This window comes from Ceratotherium simum, chromosome 35 (assembly GCF_057802395.1).
Source record: "Ceratotherium simum simum isolate JZ-2026a chromosome 35, ASM5780239v1, whole genome shotgun sequence".
In the NCBI taxonomy this organism is placed as follows: Eukaryota; Metazoa; Chordata; class Mammalia; order Perissodactyla; family Rhinocerotidae; genus Ceratotherium; species Ceratotherium simum.
The window spans coordinates 15,500,979-15,520,281 of NC_141934.1; the positions used below are offsets into that span (position 1 = coordinate 15,500,979).

Consider the following 19,303-nt stretch of genomic DNA (forward strand, 5'->3'; position numbering starts at 1 on the left):
CGTTGGTGCGCGCCTGGGATCCAAACCCACAAACCCCAGGCCGCCGAAACAGAGCGCACGCACTTAACCGCTGCACCACTGGGGCGGCCCCAACTTCTTTTTTTTTCCTGCTGAGGAAGATTCACCCTGAGTTAACATCTGTCGCCAGTCCTCTTTTTTTTTTTTGCTTCAGGAAGATTAGCCCTGAGCTAACATCTGTGCCAGTCTTCCTCTATTTTGTTTTTTTTTTTTTTTTTTTTTTTTAAAGATTTTATTTATTTATTTTTTCCCCCCAAAGCCCCAGTAGATAGTTGTGTGTCATAGCTGCACATCCTTCTAGTTGCTGTATGTGGGACGCGGCCTCAGCATGGCCGGAGAAGCAGCACGTCGGTGCAAGCCCGGGATCCGAACCCGGGTCGCCAGCAGTGGAGCGCGCTCACTTAACCACCAAGCCACGGGGCCGGCCCTTCCTCTATTTTGTATGTGGGTCACCGCCACAGCATGGCTGACAAGTGGTCTAGGTCCATGCCCAGGATCTGAACCCATGAACCTGGGCTGCTGAAGTGGAGTGTGCTGAACTTAACCACTACACTGTGGGGCCAGCCCCTCAGGCTGACTTCTTTCTAACCATAATCTTCAAACAAAAGAGAAGCACATTGTTTAAAAGGAAAAGAACTGGGGCTGGCCCCATGGTGTAGTGGTTAAGTTCAGTGCACTCTGCTTTGGTGGCCCAGGTTCACAGGTTCGGATCCTGGGTGCGGACCTGCACCACTTGTCAGCCATGCTGTGGCGGTGACCCACATACAAAAGTAGAGGAAGATTGGCACAGATATTAGCTCAGGGTGAATCTTCCTCAGCAAAAATAAATAAATAAAAAGAAAATAACTGGGAGGAAAGTCTACTTGGATTCTGGTCCTGGCTCTGAAACTTCATACTATGGCCTTAGGTAAGTCTGGATCTTGGTTTCCTCAAAAAGGAAATGAAGGGAGGATGGACTAAATTTTTTCTCATTCTGTTATTCCAGGCATGACTCTGACACTTTCTGGTAGAGAATAAGGGTGGGGGAAATAGTTCATCCTCAGTGAGACACTTGAGGGCAAGAGATTGTATCTTTGTAGCCTTAGGACCTTAATACAGTGACTGTCAGTAACCATTTATGAGATTTGTGGATGAGAATGGCTTGATTCAAAGACCCAGATTTGAATGCAATTATTGGTATTGACTTTGGGTAAATGAGCAAATCTGATTCAAAGCACCTTAGCATCCTCATCTACAAAAAAGCTGGAATGAGATTTACAACAACCTTACACCTCTTCAGAATTAGTTAACGACTGTGAGCAAACCTACAGTTGTGCAGGTGAAAAGAACTCTTTATGTTTTCAAGATCTTAGATTATCCCAGTTAACTGGAATTTGCTTCCTAGGCAGGTGTCAGATGAACATGTATTGCTTGCCCTAATTTTAGACAAAAGACTACCTGAAATAGGCTGTGATTCTTTCATCTGCTTCGCTTTTTGATGAGATTGTGCAGAAAGCTTTAGCCTAGTTCAGTGATTCTTTCTGGCTAACACAGTAATCAAACGAGTCTTGCCACTTTCCTTGGCAAAAACAAATCAATTTAAGAGCCCACTTGGGAATTCACTGTTTCCTTTCCACAGACCAGATTCAATGCAGGTATCTCAGGGGCCAGCCCAGAAGGGTACTGTTAAGTTCACACACTCCACTTTGGTGGCCTGGGGTTCATGGGTTCAGATCCCAGGTGTGGACCTACATACCACTGGTCAAGCCATGCTGTGGCGGCATCCCACATACAAAGTAGAGGAAGATTGGCAGCGGTGTTAGCTCAGGGACAATCTTTCTCAAGCAAAAAGAGGAAGATTGGCAACAGATGTTAGCTCAGGGCCAATCTTCCTCAGCAAAAAAAAAAAAAAAACAACAAAAACAAGGCAGGTATCTCGTTCTGGCAGTTTAAATCAAGCAGAAATCCTTAGAGAACTATGTCATGAAGCCTCATTCTCTTGCCGCTGATTAAAAAAAATATATAAATGTACAGCCCACAAACCTAGTGTGCTATAAAAAATGATTCCTTTATTCCTTGGTTAATAAAAAATTAATTCATACCGTTACTCATCTTTTCAAAAAATATATCAGAATGGTTCAGTTAAAGACATTTAACCATTTGGGATTATAAAATTAAGTCATGTCCTTCTCCCCTTACCCCCACATTAGTGAAATCCCTAGATTAGCACTCCAAAGACCATTCTGGCCCACATATTAACCGGGCCATTTCTTCTGCTTAGTGGATAAAAAGGAAGTGAAAGCAGTTTTCCTATTAAGAGAAGCTGCTGCTTTGAGAAAGTCTTTCTTCAGGGGCAAATCTCATCAGCCTGAAGATCTGAACTGCTTGGCTCTGAAACCTGCCCAGGTCCGAGATGGGCTGGCAGAGAGATACTGGTTTGCTGCCCTCTACAGGCTGCACTCAGCGAGCTTCGATTAGTTAGAGGAAGAAGGGATGAATCTTAGGGATCTGAAAAAAAATGAAACAAGTTAATGCCAAAATAAGCAGAGAATGGGGTGGATGAAATGATTGTGAACATCAGCCTACCTTTCAAAAAACCATAGCATTTAGGACATGTAAAGATGGCCACTATATATTATTACATGAAAATAGGATATAATAAAACATTATGCACAGCTGGATTCAATTTTTCTAAGAACAGATTTAGTTACACCAGAATGTTAAACTTTGGTTATCTTGGTATATATGTATCTTGGTGCTGGGATTATGGGTAATTTCTATTATGTTCTTTTTACTTAATTGTATCTTCTAAACTTTGTACAATAAATATGTATTATTCCAGTAACAAGAAACTAGTTTAAAAGTATATTAAAAATATTTGTGCCAAGGGGACTTGTTGGGTATAGTAATGTTCTGTTCCTCAATCTAAATGCTCTATATCTTCATCAAGCTGTCCACTTATGATACGTGCACTTCGCTGTTACGTATAGTATACTTCAATTAAAACAGTTTGAAAAAAGTGGTTGTACAAGAACTCTCATTCATTGCTGGTGGGAATGCAAAATGGTACAGTCACTTTGGAAGGCAGTTTGGAATTTTCTTACAAAGCTAAACATACTCGTATTATCATGCACTCCAGCAATCTTGCTCCTTGGTATTTACCCAAATGAGTCGAAAACTTATGTTCACACAAAAACCTGCACATGGATGTTTAGAGCAGCTTTATTCATAATCGCCCAAAACTTGGAAGCAACCAAGATGTCCTTCAGCAGGTGAATGATAAATACCGTGTGAGTATACAGAGGTAGGGGGTATATGGGAACTCGCTGCACTTTCTGCTCAATTTTGCTGTAAACCTAAAACTCCTCTAAAAAAGAAGGTCTATTTAAAAAAACAAAGTGGGGGCCGGCCCGGTGGCATAGTGGTTAAGTTCTTGCACTCCACTTTGGTGGTCCAGGGTTCAAGGGTTCGGATCCTGGGAGCAGACCTACACACCACTCATCAAGCCATGCTGTGGCGGTGTCCCACATAGAAAATAGAGGAAGATTGGCACAGATGTTAGCTCAGGGACAATCTTTCTAACCAAAAAAAAAAAAAAAAAAGTGGTTGTACTCCTCTGGGAATATATTAAAAACTGTTGAATTGTACACACTGAGTGAACTGTATGGTAGGTGATTTATATCTCAGTAAAGCTATTTTTTTAAGTGGTTGTACTCATAGATTAAAATAGATATAAAGTACTGACACATGCTACAATATGATTAACGTTGTAAACATTAGGCTAAGTGGAGAAGCCAGATACAAAAGGCCACATATTGTATGAGATATCTAGAATAGGCAGAAACAGAAAGATTAGTTATTGTCAGGGATTGGGGCAGGGGGGTGGGGGTGGGGGTGGGGAATGACTGCTAATGGGTACAAGGGTTTTTTTTTTGGGATTATGAAAATGTTCTGGGGCCGGCCCCGTGGCTTGGCGGTTAAGTGCGTGCGCTCTGCTGCTGGCGGCCCGGGTTCGGATCCCGGGATCGCACCGACGCACCGCTTCTCCGGCCATGCTGAGGCCGCGTCCCACGTACAGCAACTGGAAGGATGTGCAGCTATGACAGACAACTATCTACTGGGGCGTTGGGGGAAAAATAAATAAATAAAATCTTTAAAAAAAAAAAAAAGAAAATGTTCTGGAATTAGTGGTGATTAATGTACAACTTCATGAGTGTACTAAAAACAAGTTAGTTGTACACTTTTATTTTATTTTATTTTATTTATTTTTGTGAGGAAGATTAGCCCTGGACTAACATCTGTTGCCGATCCTCCTCTTTTTGCTGAGGAATATTGGCCCTGGGCTAACATCCATGCCCATCCTCCTCTACTTTTTTATATGTGGGACGCCTGCCACAGCGTGGCTTGATAAGCGGTGCTTAGGTCCACGCCCAGGATCCGAACCTGTGAACCCCAGGCTGCAAAAGTGGAGCGCGTGAACTTAACCACTGCACCCCTGGGCCGGCCCCTAATTGTATACTTTTAAAAGGTGAACTTTATGGTATGTGAATTATATCTCAGTAAAGCTGTTTATTTTTTAAAAACAGGAAAAGAAGCAATGGCAGATTTTGGAACATTGTCTTAAATAGCCATGTGCCCAGAATCTGAAAATCATAGTCTTTCAAACACTATAGTTTAATGCACATTAAAGAATTGGTTTTAATTAAGAATAGCCATACATGAAGAAGCCTAGAACTTTCTATATTTTGTCAGTGCTCTCAGTTGAATGGGAACTGGAATCTGATATCTGAGAAGGTATTTACCTTTAGCAGCAAGATTCAAGTTCCAGTTTCTGGCTCAGGAACATCAGGCTGTGGTCAGTGCGGGTCTATTAAAGGCAGCAACTCTCCGCAACGAGAATCCAGTTTCAGACATGCCAAGTCATCCGACCGTGTGGGCCCAATGTTCAGTATTGCAATTGGTAGCTTCTTCTCCTGGGCAGTGAGGATAAACCTGTAACCAGAGTACACCTGTACGAGGAGAAGTCACAGATGAGAGCTTTCTAGATGCAAGAAGAGATAAACCAAGTGGGGAGCTTCTCCAGGGCTCACTATCCCACAAAAGGGGCAGTTACCACCCCGACCAAGTCAGATACCTGCAAGGATGATCCCACAACCAAGAGGGAGTCGGCTTCTCTCACACGCCTGTGCACAAAGTCAACCTTGTCAGGGCTCACTGCATCCCCGAAGAAAACGACATCTGGTTTCAGGCGGCCTCCACATCGAGCGCAGGATGGGACCCGAAAGCTCTGTACCTCCTCCTCTGTGAGAAAGACGTCACCATCGGGAGCCAGGCCATGGGCCTCGGCACTCCAGCTGGGGTTCAAGACTTCAAACCGCTCCTGCAGCACCCCACGGGGAGTCTGTTCACCACAATCCAAGCAGAGGACCCTGAAACCAAAGAGGAGGCCGACTGAACAGTCTGTCCTGGGGAGGCACAAAGCTGCTGAAGACATTTCACCCCCAACCATTTTCAGCCCCTACATCGTTGCTTTCTTTTCCTAACACCTGGTTTTTTCCCCTATTTTAGGAATACCTTCTCATGACTTCTTTATCTATCTCTCACCTTCTTTCCACTGCAGCCTTCTAGAACAAGTAATGTACATCTGTTTCCTTACTACACACTCCCTGCTCAACCTTCTGCTAGTTCATTTTTATCCTTAACATGACTGCAAATGCTTTACCAAATGATTTCCTTAATGCCAAAACCAGTGTTTTCCCCTCCATCCTCTGCTCTCCTCATCTGCTGTAACAGTCGCTGTCTGTCACCATCCTCTCTTTAAAACACATTCCCCCCTTGGCGTCTATGACACAGTATCTTCTGCGCCTCTTCTCACCTCCCTAACCACCAGAACGTGAGCTCTGTGAGGGCAAGAACTTGGAGTCTTTTGATCACTGCTCTATGCCCACCACCTAGATCAGGCCTGCACACTGTGGACATTCACTAAATAGCTATTGAAAGAAAGAACAAAAAGGGACCAGCCTGGTGGCATAGTGGTTAAGTTCATGCACTCTGTTTCAGTGGCCCAGGGTTCGCAGGTTCGAATCCCGGGCGCGGACCAACGCACCGCTCATCAAGCCATGCTGTGGAGGCATCCCACATACAAAATAGAGGAAGATCAGCACAGATGCTAGCTCAGGGCTGATCTTGCTCAGCAAAAAGAGAAAGATTGGCAACAGATGTTAGCTCAGGGCCAGTCTTCCTCACCAAAAAAAAAGAACAAAAGGTGGTTTAATTGGCTCCTCCTCTGCTCTTCAATCCTCCAGCCTGTTTTCTTCCTACGTTCCCCACCTTGGGGATTCTCCGTTTTCACTGCTGAACGCCTCTGTGCTCATGGTTTCCTCTTCTATGTAAGACTCCACTCCTGCTCTTTCTCCCAAACTCTAGTCCAATTCCAAGTCTTCTTGGCCGTCCTGTCAAGCTTACCTTCTGTCTTCAACCCCACCTCCCCAACTTCTCCATCACCATCATTTCTCCAGTTACTTGGGCCGAAAGCCTTGGAAAAAACTTGTTACTCCTTCTTTTCCTTTTACTCTCTATTTAGTCAGACATCAAATTATGTTGACTTTTTTACTTAAAAGGCTCCCTGTGAAATGACATGAAGTCTTGGATTTGTTTTAAAACATTTAAGAAGAGATAGGGAGAGAAGGGATAAAGTAGATGTGATAAAATCTTGATAAAACTCATTGAATCTGGGTGATGGTATATGGGAATTCATATACTAGTCTCTTTACTTCATGGATGTTTGAAATTTTCATCATGAAAAAATAATTTTTTAATGGACGCACAGCCATCATTAGCTCTCTCATTCCCTTGATACCACCTTAGTCTGGGTCCTTCAGGCTGACCTCCTTGAGCCACACTCTCTAATCCTGTCTAGCCTTCCTCAAATGCTATTTTTATCATGCTGTTTTCTTGCTCAGAAACCACTAATAGTCCCCTTCGGTCTCTCACAGTAGCCCCAAATTGCACTTCATGATTTTCAAATGTATCCGTGATTTGGGTCTAGCCTTCCCAGACAACCTGATTTCATACTAGTCTCTGCAGAGGCCAGGCCAGATTACTCTGGGCTTTATAAATTCCCTTCACGTAGAAAGCCCTCTTTCCCGCTCTTTGCCTAGTCAAACCTGAGCCAGTGGTAAGGCCCACCTTACCCATAAAAGCTTTCCTGATTACTCCAATCTTTACTAAATCTCTGTCTCTCTGAACTTGTAAAGCATGTCTATCAAGGATTACACAATTTAACAATCATGTGTGGAGTTGTGTGTCGTTAAACCTGTTATTTTTGGGTCCCCCCCAAACAGATTGCAAAGTTCTTGCATATAAAGTAGGCCACATTTTATACTTTGGTTTTAACCCCTCCACACCAACAAGTAGCACACACCACTCGCTGCAGGCACCCAATAAACATTTTACAATTGGCAGACTGATTTTAGTCCTCAGCAGAGGATCTCTGGGCTTAAAGATAAGGAAATGGTCTGCAATTAGCTACAAGTTATTGCCAGGGCTACATGTGTTCATTCCATCAGTGTTTATTGGGTTCTGACTATATGCCAGGCTACACTGTGTTCTGTGTGTCGAGGCACCTGAGACCCAGCAGTTTGCAGCATATGCTGCTGGTGCTCTGCTCATAGTCCCCTCAGGACACCCTAGAGGCCACTGCACACAGTTCTCCTATAAGCAGCTTCCTGCATCTCTCTCGCGTTATGGTGTTCTCCGGCTGAGGAAGCCTTCTCGGGAGGAGCAGAGTCACTGTTAGGGAGTTAATTCCCCAAGAGTACCCCTCAACCAGTGAGGGATGGGAGATGGAGGATAAACACCCCATCTTCCTCGACTTTCAGTGAGACAATTCTGAAACATGCTCCAGACAGTCAGAGGGTCCCTCACAGGACTGAGCCCCAGCTGCCCAAAGCAGTAACCATTCATTAACGTACCCTTCTCTTGACTTTCCTCCCTTCATATCGCACTTCCCCACTCCCTCACTGAGTGCTGGGATCAACTCCAAAATAAACAACTTCCTCCCAAATCCTTTTCTCAAGGTCTAACAAAGACAGCAGTGATCAAGACAGCCAAGGCCCCTGTTCTTATGGGAGCATACGTGTCTGTGTTCCAACTTTGTAGGCCTTCCTGCACCTGTGCATGCATCCGTGGAGTTCTGTCAGGCGCTGACTGCCTGCCTTGGTGTGCAAGGCATCCACATTCTGAGTCACCAACCAGTATACCTTCCCAAGTCTCTCCCAGTTGCTCAAAGCCAAGTGTGCAGGGTTAGGCTGGTGGGAGGAGAACTGAGGCCAGCCCACAAAGTTTCTCGCCCAGTACCGCTGGCGGATTGGAGCACTCCGTACAAAATCCGCATGCTGGATGGGCCTCCGGTCAGTGCGGGCATACAGTCCCACCTTTTCTGACCTGTAGTCTGGGATCCCCGACTCAGTGGAGATTCCTGCCCCAGTCATCACTAGGAGTCTCTTGGAAAGGGTGATGAAGTGCTGTAATTCTTTGACCTTCTCAAGGTCCAGAGGAGGACTTGGTGGCACAAATAACCCCATGGATCCACGTGAGCACTGCCGGCTGAGATTGGCCATGCAGCGGCCTTTTGCTGTCCTGAAGGTCAACCCGAAGCTCATCCTCATTCTAGAGAGAAAGAAACCTCATGTGAGAAACTTTTGTTTGTTTATTGAGGTATAATTGACATATAGCATATTAGTTTCAGCTGTACAACATAATGATTCGATATTTGTATATATTATGAAATGATCACCACAATAAGTCTAGTTAACCTCTGTCACCATACATAGTTAAAAGACTTTTTTTCCTTGTGATGAGGACTTGTAAGATTTGCTCTCTTAGCAACTTTCAAATATGCAATAGAGTATTATTAACTATAGTCACCATGCTGTACGTTACATCCCCATGACTTATTTTTATTTCATAACTAGAATTTTATACTTTTTGACCCCCTTCACCCATTTCGCCCACCTCCAACTCCCTGCCTCTGGCAACTACCAATCTGTTCTCTGTATCTATGAGCTTTGGGGTTTTCTGGTTTGTCTTTTAGAAACTGGTTTTTAGGGCCGGCCCCGTGGCTTAGCGGTTAAGTGTCTGCACTCCGCTGCTGGTGGCCCAGGTTCGGATCCCAGGGGTGCACGGACGCACCGCTTCTCCCGCCATGGTGAGGCTGCGTCCCACATACAGCAACTAGAAGGATGTGCAGCTATGACATACAACTATCTACTGGGGCTTTGGGGGAAAAATAAATATATAAATAAAATTATTAAAAAAAAAAGAAACTAGTTTTTAAAAACAAAGGTAACCATTAACTATTGAATGGATAAATAAAATGTGGTCTATCCACACAATGGAATATTATTCAGCTATAAAAAGGAATGAAGTTCTGATATGTGCTACAATATGGATAAATATTGAAAACATTATGCTAGGTGTAAGAAGCCAGTCACCGAAGGACAAATATTATATGATTCCCCTTATATGAAATGTCCAGAACAGGCAAATATATAGAGATAGAAAGTAGATTAGTAGTTGCCAGGAGCTAGGGAAAGGGAGAATGTATCAGAACTTCCTTCATTTTTATAGCTAAAAAACAAAGGTAGGATCTAGGGACTGAGCATCAACAGCTGCTAACATTACTAAAAAACCAGAATTATGAGACTCTTGATGGAGGAGCACACCACCACCCAAGATGGGGTCTTGGCAAAAAAACTGAACTTGACTCTGATCAAGTCTCTAGAGCTAAGTAATAATTTATAGGAAATGCAGAGGCCAAAGCAGAGTGTTAGATGATGCCATTTGTCAATCAGCCAAGTCAGACTATGGGAAACTCTACAGGACAGACAAATCAGTTTCTTCAACAAATAAATTGCGAGAGAGAGAGATATGAAAGGGTAATTATAGATTAAAAGAGATTTAAAGACATACCAACCAATTGCAATATTGTGGGCCTTATTTGGATCCTGATTCAAATAAACTTTAAAAATATGACATAGGGGACGGCCCAGTGGTGTAGTGGTTAAGTTTGCGTGCTCTGGACCCCAGGGTTTGTGGGTTCGGATCCCAGGCGTGGACCTATGCACTGCTCATCAAGCCATGCTGTGGCAGGCATCCCACATATAAAGTAGAGGGAGATGGGCATGGATGTTAGCCCAGGGCCAATCTTCCTCAGCAAAAAAAAGGTTAGCTCAGTGCTAATCTTCCTCACAAAAAAACAAACAAAAAATATGACATAAGACAATTGGAAAATTTAACATTAACTGGATGTTTGATATTAAAAAATTACTGTTGTGCCGGCCCCGTGGCTTAGCGGTTAAGTGCGCGCGCTCCGCTACTGGCGGCCTGGGTTCAGATCCCGGGCGCACACTGACGCACAGCTTCTCCGGCCATGCTGAGGCCACGTCCCACATACAGCAACTAGAAGGATGTGCAACTATGACATACAACTATCTACTGGGGCTTTGGGGAAAAAAAAGGAGGAGGATTGGCAATAGATGTTAGCTCAGAGCCAGTCTTCCTCAGCAAAAAGAGAAGGATTAGCATGGATGTTAGCTCAGGGCTGATCTCCCTCACACAAAAATAATAATAATAATAATAATTACTGTTAATTTTTTATTGTATGACAAGTGGTATTGTGATTTTTAAAAAGTACTCATCCTATAGAGTTATATATTGAAATATTTGGATGAAATGATATATCTGGGAGGATTTGTTTGAAAATAATATGGGGGGGTAGATAGGAGTATATAAATGAAACAAGATTAGCCGTGAATTGTTAACTTTTGAAGCTGGGTGATGGGTCCATGAATGGGGGTTCATTATGTTATTCTATCTCCACAATAAAATTTTTTTTAAATTTTTTTTTGCTGAGGAAGATTTGCCCTAAGCTAACATCTGTTGCCAGTCTTCCTCTTTTTGCTTGAGGAAGATTGGCCCTGAGCTAACATCTGTGCCAGTCTTCCTCTATTTTGTATGTGGATCGCTGCCACAGCATGGCTGCCGACGAGTAGGTAGGTCTGCGCCTGAGAACCAAACCCAGGCCACCAAAGCAGACCACGTTGAACTTAAGCACTAGGCCATAAGGCTGGCCCCTAATTTTTTTTTTAAGTAATTCCTTAGAGGAATGTCTGGATTAAAGATGTCCTAGTGTACCCAGGACAGTAGAAGAGCAGAAATGCCAAAAGCCATGAGATGAAGGAAAATGCTTATATCTTTTGAATATTTTAAAAGCTTAAGAGATATGATCGGAAAAGTGAGAAGAAAAAAAAAGAATGGAGAAGTCTGAAGAGAAGCTAAAATGTGGAATGTTTTACCTTAAAGGTAGACAAAACTCCAATATCTGAACCATATTGACAGTCATATAGTATTTGGAGAAAGCATATGTGAAATTAAATGCACAAAGTGAATTAGAGCAGGTATCTTAAAAGTATACCTCTCTCATGATGCCCTTGACCTAGACAAAAATGAAAGCAAGGGGACATGATTATCCACAGAGATAAACAAGGGCCAAGCTTGGCCTAAAAATATATAGACAAACTCTAACTAACTCTAGGCAAGAAACCAGAAATAAAGAAAAGCTTGGGTAGCACCTTTATTGTCCCCAAATAGTCTGCCCTAAATGGGATTTGGGAACAGGTTACTGATGAGATTTCAAGACTCATACTTATATCTGGAAGCTGCCAACCCAAATGGTATCTAATAATCAGCAAACTTGTGCACTGAAATATGTTATGAGAAGGGTGATGAGAGCCAACAGCATGATACTAAGAAATGGCTGGGGAGTAGGAATTTGTTGGCATTGCATACAATACTGTCTTCTGGAAGATAATATCTAGGTATTAGAAAAATGTATTGGAGAGGAGTATGGGTTTTTACATAATCTAAGAAAGCTAACCATCCAGACCATACTACTTCCGGTGGCAGATTTCTTGTTTATCCTAACAACCTATTGATAATGAATTAATCAATGACTTCAGTACCTTGAAGGATGGCCCCCAAATAAACAAGAATATCTTTCGTTGGAAAGGTATGGTCCCCTTCCCCAGACACATACCTAGAGAGTATTTATAATTTTACTTTGTAATCCAAATCAATCTTTTTTAAAATTTGGAAGAGTGTGAGCTTGCTCAGGATCTGATAACTCAAGGATGTAGTGAACACTGGGGCTCCAGGCTTTAGATAAAACTGACCCTTGCCAGAGGTGTGCTGGTACACTGGCTCCCCTCATACCCTCCCCCTCAAAAAGATAAAAGAAAAAGATCCCATCATGGCTGACTTCAGGCTACCAATGGTTTAACAACTGGCCAGCAAATTCCTGAATATTTAACAATTGACCCTCATTGGTACAAACTGATTCCAGCATACCCTCCTGGGTCCTATGAAGTCCAACCTGAACAACAAGACTACCTTTTTGTTATCTTTTTAATAATTTGTTTTGGTCAACAATTTCTGATACCTTCCACAAATTAAAATCTTGTCTCCACACTGGACTATTTCATAACAGCTCAAGCCAATCTTGTCTTCCTGACCTCTTAAGAACCTACAGCTCTACTATGCCAGTGGCCAACAGATGGAAATAACTTAAAATGACTGGTGAATCAGCCAACCCTTTCTGCATCCAAGGGAAACTATATATTTTGGTTTATTTTTTTAAAAAAAGAAGGGGCTCTAAAAAATAAAGTCTATTTTAAAAAGGAAGGAAGGTAAAGTAAAAATTGGATTACAGCCTAACATAAGGCCTGTTCTGTCTCCCCCAGTAACATGTGGCTGGTCAGAACTGAATTCCTTATAAACTTCGAAAGGTTAATGGCTTACCCTCAAATCCTTTAAATCCCTTAATAGCCCATTATTGTTCTATCTATGATTAATCTAAACATGTCTCTATGAGAGGAATACATTTATATTTTTAGTCAATACCATCCCTTGGGACTGTGTGCTCCATAAACCGACTTCCTATTTTATAAATTAGAATGATCTTATTTCTTCATAAGCTAAGAGAATCACATATGAGTTCTAGTATACCAGGTGTTGATGAAGAAGTTGTTGCTCAGACTTTTCAGGCTTTTGATTTTATTAATGTAATTAAGCGCACGCACACCTTTTATTCTTTCATTTTCCCCATATTCTTTTACTTTACCCTCAATTGCAAACTCTGATACTTGCACAAAGAGGACTGAGACCAGACAAGACATTCCACCCGTGCGTATCAGCTTTTGTAGCTGTAAAAACAAGGCTTTGACATATTATTTGATATAATGCAGAAATTCTCCAGTGACACTTACGCCGTATGTAAACATTATTTTATGCTTGGCTCTCCAGATCTGGGTTCAGGCCCCCAATTTCTCCTTGACATTCCACAGCAACACGTGAACAGCTAAACAAATACATAGTCCAGATTCCTGAGACGAAAGGGCTCGGGAAAGCCCGCTGAAAACACGCTCCACTGGAACAGCTGCTCTCTCTCAGATCCCACCAAAGGGCAAAGAGGAGAAATGCAATCTCTTACAAGAAATCCACAACTTGTAGAAACTTGCAGCCCGCACAGAACACACTTACCTTTCACAGCTTAAAGGACATTATACACCCGACGGTGGGACTGACTGGCCGCATTTGCATTCTGGGAAATGTAGTTCATGAGGCAGAAATTATGCAAAGAACACTACAAGTCCCACAATCCTCTGGGTTTCGCAATTGAGCGACTCAGATCGTCCAGTAGCGCCCCCTGTCCACCTCTCCTCCAAGGTTCAGAGGTTTGAACCTTGGTTCGCGATGTGGCCTTCTCACCTAAGCCAACATGTTGTCTTCCCTTAGAGAAATGGTTAAGACCTTCGACACCAACGTCCTGAGTGCAAAATAGTACATCCAAACAGCGCTAACTTAGGAATGCATCCTCCCTTAAGATGGAAGCTTTAATAATGGTTCTAGATTTGACTCATCCTCAACTTCAGTGTTTATTATCCTTTCCACTCACGGTGACAGAGTCAAGTTCCCACACTGCAGTGGGTTGTGAAAAAATACATTCACAAATATCTGAAAAATTGACGTTTTTACAGTTAATATGAACAACGAAAGCCAAATATAATATATAGGGACTAATGTGTTTACCCACTTGGCTTCTCAATTTTATTTCTCATCTTGTGTTTTTATTCAAATAACCAACACCATGCTTGGGTTTCACTGATTTATGTGGTCTGGGGAGACGCCTGGACATCAAGTCGGTTTACAAACTTGCCTATTGTTTCTAATGCGTAGCGAATGAGAACCGCTGCTCTATAGCATCGCCTAAAAAAGACATCAATCAATCTGTAAGTGTCTTACAACATAATCAAAGGGCAGCTAGCAGGGACCTTGAAGACCACCTAAGGATCCCCTTCCCCACTTTTAAGATGAACTGAAGCCCAGAGGAGTAGTGTGGAAGCTGGAGTCAGAGTGTGACTCCTGGTCCTTTCATTGTACGTATGGAGGTAAATATTGGTAAAATAACTCAGTTTAGTAGTTTGGGAGCAGTACCTCCAGCAACAGCTGGGATAGGTCACTAGCTGTAGGATTTACTAGGTGGGGAGAAGCCCCTGACATGACAGCCTTTTGTGCCTTAGTTAGCATGACCACATTGACTGAAAGAAAGGACCAAAATGTAGAACGGAAACTTTTACCAAGTCAAAAAATTGTCATCCAGAATGTTTTCTGCACACATGGGTATTTGATCAAAACCTATGGAGGGGCCGGCCCGTGGCTTAGCGGTTAAGTGTGCGCGCTCCGCTGCTGGCGGCCCGGGTTTGGATCCCGCGCGCGCATGGACGCACCACTTGTCCGGCCATGCTGAGGCCGTGTCCCACATACAGCAACTGGAAGGATGTGCAGCTATGACATACAACTATCTACTGGGGCTTTGGGGGAAAAAATAAATAAATAAAAATTATATATAAAAAAAACAAACCTATGGAAATGCCAAAACAGTGACATTCCCCCCCCCAGCCAAATTTTATTATGAAAAATTTCAGAGCCACATTATTTTTTCAGTTCTCTAAGTGGAATGAGCATCATTAATAGAGACTGGCTGGGAATACAGGACTATTGTGCTTTTAGGCCCCAAAGAATGTTCTGGGGAGAAGTGAGCTGAGTTTTCCATTTTTCTCATAGCACTGAAAAGTCATCCTTGGAGGATGAAGTCATCCAAGACAGCTGGCGAAACACACCATTTCCCTTGATAGCTACTGACAGGGTGTAATGAGCCACCCAATCAAGACATTCTCGAGGGCTGAGATGTTCTTTGGATAACCCTAGTCTTTTTATTTCTCACAACTCCACCACACCAGGAATTAATGACTAAGTCCTTGATCGGATCAGAGCAAAAGAATCTAAATTAATCAGATTGCTAGTCTTTTCCTCTTTTCTGCTGGTTTTTCCTACCCTGGCACTTATGGCTGTGACTAAATACATAAATAAAAATAACTACATATTAGCATCAAACAGGCCTTTAAAAATGGTATTTTGGGGGGGCCGGCCCGGTGGCGCAAGCGTTTGGGTGCGCACGTTCCGCTGCGGCGGCCCGGGGTTCGCCGGTTCGGATCCCGGGTGCGCACCGACGCACCGCTTGTTAAGCCACGCTGTGGCGGCGTCCCATATAAAGTGGAGGAAGATGGGCACGGGTGTTAGCCCAGGGCCAGTCTTCCTCAGCAAAAAAGGGGAGGATTGGCATTGGATGTTAGCTCAGGGCTGGTCCTCCTCACACACACAAAAAAAACAAAATGTCACTTTGGGGACAAGCCCGTTGGCATAATGATTAAGTTTGCACGCTCCGCTTTGGAGGCCCCGGATTCACAGGTTCAGATACCGGGCACGGACTTATGCACGGCTTATCAAGCCATGCTGTGGCAGCGTCCCACATATCAAGTAGAGGAAGATGGGCACGGATGTTAGCCCAGTGCCCACCTTCCTCAGCAAAAAGAGGAGGATTGGCAACAGATGTTAGCTCAGGGCTAATCTTCCTCACCAAAAAAAAAAAAAAGTCATTTTTGCAACTAGATGATGACAACGTGAATGTTCACTGAACAATACTTTGAATGTTTCATGTTTGAAATTTTTTATAATAAAATGTTGGGGAAGATGTCACTTTCTCGGAGTCTACTATTTGCATCTTAGTAAGTAGCAAAAGCCAAAAGTATTTTGGAGAATATAGTTCAGGGAGAAAACAAGTCCAGATATAGTTTTCTAAGAGCTTTCCACTTGCCGAGGGAAAACAGCCAATGGGAGTGAAAGTTACTTCAAACTACGTAAACTGTGGACATTTCTGTGGAAACAGCGTCTTTCTTTCAGCCTCTCTCCTCTGAATTAAGATGTCTACGGAAAACCCTTTTGTGTTAAACATAGAATTACCATATGATCCAGAAATTTTACTTCTAGATATATTCACAAAAGAATAAAAACAAGGACTCAAGCACACCGATGCTTGTATGCCAACGTTCCTAGAAGCCTTATCCACAATAGCCAAAACGTGGAAGCAACGCGTGTCCGTAGAAGAATGAATGGATAACAAAATTCCATACAATAGAATATTAGTCAGGCATAAAAAGGAATGAAATTCTGATATATACTACAACACGGATGGACCTTAAAAACATTACGCTATGAAATGTTGGACACAAAATGCTAAATATTATATGCTTCCGCTTACATGAAGTACTTAGAGTAGTGAAATTGACAGAGACAGAAAGTAGAATAGAGGTTGCCAGGGGTTAGGGGAGGGAGGAATAGGGAGTTAGTATTTAATAGGTACAGAGTTTCAGTTTGGGATGATGAAAAAGTTCTGGAAATGTATAGTGGTGATTGTTGCAAACAATGTAAATGTACTTAATGCTACTGAACTGTACCTTAAAAATAGTTACAAAGTAAATTTTGTTATGTATATTTTATCACAATTTAAAAAAAAACTCTTTTAGAGACTTAGTTACCCTGGGAAACCGAAGCCAAGTGAACAGCACCCCGACTCTGAGTCTATTCTTCATCCGCCCCATTCATTCTCCGAATTAAGTTATTAGCATGTTCCCTCCCATAATGCTTTGCTTCATGCTCCACCAAAACCTAGTTAAGTGAAATCAAACAACTGAATCTTCAGAAACAGCTTATGCATTTCCAAGAGCTCTTCATATGCTTGTATAATCTTCAACCAAACAATACTTGAAGGTTTTTCCGGCAGACTCAAACTCGCCTTTCTGAAATAGGAACCTTGCTTATTGGGGATGATCCGTGGGGGCGGAACTCGTTAGCTTTGCGCAGTGGCAGTATCGTAGCCAATGAGGTTTATCCGAGGCGCGATTATTGCTAATTGAAAACTTTTCCCAATACCCCGCCGTGACGACTTGAAATATAGTCGGCATTGGCAATTTTTGACAGTCTCTACGGAGACTGAATATTTCAGTTGAAAAGCAGTGTTTTTATTTTACTTGTAGTTAAAACCATTTCGACAGTCGGATAGGACTTGAGAACTACTAGCTTTCTGATTAAGTGTGCTTTTTTTTCTACCTCGTTTAGGTTGTCAAGTCGCAGTGGCGTTGTTCTGGACTTTAGACGTTCAAAGTAGTACGCTTGTTGTCCTTTTTTCTGGGGTTATTTTCTCTTGCAACACTGATTTCTGTGTTCTGTCTTTGACACGCTAATATTTGAGATTTTAACTCAGAAAATGCTCTCTCCGGCCCCAGCCTACTGTTTCTGCATCCTCACCGCCAGCTACTAGTCCCTCTTCGGCTCACCCTCGCTTTCCACGCTTTCCCGCGTCTCAGTTTCTTTTCACTCAAAATTCGAGTCAACCCAGTCATGTCTGTGACGTCATAATGATTTGCATAAGATTCCCCAGCATCCTCAGCGAATGTGCTCTCATTTCCAAAATCTGAAGGTTCCTCAAGAGATAATCCAACAACAAGAAGCCTGCCACGCAGATGGGTCGTAAATATAACTTCTCGAAGGGGAACGCGTCTTATCCACGCACTCGCTGACAGTCGCTCACCCTCAATGTTAGGCTGCTGTCATCCGTAGGGGAGCGGGGTGCGCGTGGCTGTTTTTCAGCTTTGCGCAGTGGCAGTATCGTAGCCAATGAGGTTTATCCGAGGCGCGATTATTGCTAATTGAAAACTTTTCCCAATACCCCGCCATGACGACTTGAAATATAGTCGGCATTGGCAATTTTTGACAGTCTCTACGGAGACTGAGTCTTATCAGTTAAAGAAAAGGTTGTCTAGTAGTGGTAGTGTTCTTTGATCTACTTTTTATCTGTATATTACTGGGTATTACTTGTGTTCGTGTCTCAGTCACTTAGTTTGGGGGTCAGGTCTTGGGTTTTCTCAGAAGGTGTAGCACTTGCGTTTTCTGGAACATAGGCTCCTTTCTACGCGCGGGAGTTGCAGGCTGCAGGCATCCCACTGCTGAAGGTAATACATGCTGCTGAAGGTATACGTATACGTCAGATTGTGATAATTATCGTAACTATTTTCTACCCATAAAGCTCACCACGAGTAGCCGAGTCCACCTGCATTCCCGCTGAAGTAGACAACCCTATCCAGAGGGTCACAGATTTCGCAGAAATGGAAGGGAACTCGGAAAGCATCTCGTCCAAGTTCTTCCTCTTAAAACAACTGGGAGGGAAATGGACGCAGTAGACTTGCTCAGGTCCCATTGTGGAGTCCCGGGCAGAGCTGAGCTTGGAACCAAGGCCCCTTACCCCTAGTGGTGTGCTGGTTTCCACTACACTGGCTGCCTCCAGTCTTGTCCTTTTAGGAAGGCCAGGGGTGTCCCGGCGCAGAAGCCTTCCTAACCCCTGGGCATGGCAGATCCATCTGGATCGGCTTAGGCCACCACCCATCAAACACTCCTCTGGCCTGTATGTAAAAGGATGTGGTTACTAAGGGCGAAGGTGGTGGAACAGCATCTATTGGTTCAAAGTGGTGCTGGGGAAAATCGCCCCAGGGGTAAAGTAGACCCAGTCCCTGTTTTAGGGAGCTCACAGTCTTGAGACACACCACAAAGGAGTAAACAAAAACTAGATAATTACAGATTATTTCAATGCTATGAAGAAAATAAACAAGATGTGATGGAGCCACTCAGGAGACCAGCAAACTTCCAAAAGCAACAACTATTGAGCACTTACTGTGTGCCAGACTCCACACAAAGTGCTTAATATGCTTCATTTCATTTAATTCTCACAGAAACTTCTCTCTTCATTCCTTTTTTTTTCTTACAAATGGCTCTATTGAGGTATAATTGACATTTA

The 19,303-nt window shown here is 43.0% G+C and overlaps 1 protein-coding gene and 2 non-coding genes across 5 annotated transcripts; 2 read left to right on the plus strand and 1 right to left on the minus strand.

The window, feature by feature from the left end:
- Positions 1-773: 773 nt before the first annotated feature.
- SIRT4 (sirtuin 4) lies at positions 774-13,642 on the minus strand. 3 transcript variants are annotated; one of them, XM_087424115.1, is made up of 5 exons: positions 13,323-13,584; positions 8,443-8,667; positions 5,132-5,426; positions 4,800-5,006; positions 774-2,505 (listed from the first exon to the last, which is right to left on the minus strand). In XM_087424115.1, the coding sequence occupies exons 2-4, from the start codon at positions 8,664-8,666 to the stop codon at positions 4,854-4,856; spliced, it is 672 nt and encodes a 223-aa protein (XP_087280241.1). In that variant the 5' UTR covers position 8,667; positions 13,323-13,584; the 3' UTR covers positions 774-2,505; positions 4,800-4,853. The 3 variants fall into 3 exon arrangements, with proteins under 3 accessions (XP_087280241.1, XP_087280240.1, XP_087280239.1); XM_087424114.1 differs by lacking the exon at positions 13,323-13,584 and adding an exon at positions 13,597-13,642 and having other exon boundaries at positions 775-2,505; positions 8,170-8,667; XM_087424113.1 differs by having other exon boundaries at positions 775-2,505; positions 8,170-8,667; positions 13,323-13,581.
- Positions 13,643-17,304: 3,662 nt separating this feature from the next.
- LOC147912462 (U4 spliceosomal RNA) lies at positions 17,305-17,445 on the plus strand. Its single transcript, XR_015549987.1, has one exon. It is a non-coding gene; the product is annotated as a U4 spliceosomal RNA (small nuclear RNA).
- Positions 17,446-18,100: 655 nt separating this feature from the next.
- On the plus strand, positions 18,101-18,241 carry LOC147912463 (U4 spliceosomal RNA). Its single transcript, XR_015549986.1, has one exon. It is a non-coding gene; the product is annotated as a U4 spliceosomal RNA (small nuclear RNA).
- The last annotated feature ends 1,062 nt before the right edge of the window (positions 18,242-19,303 follow it).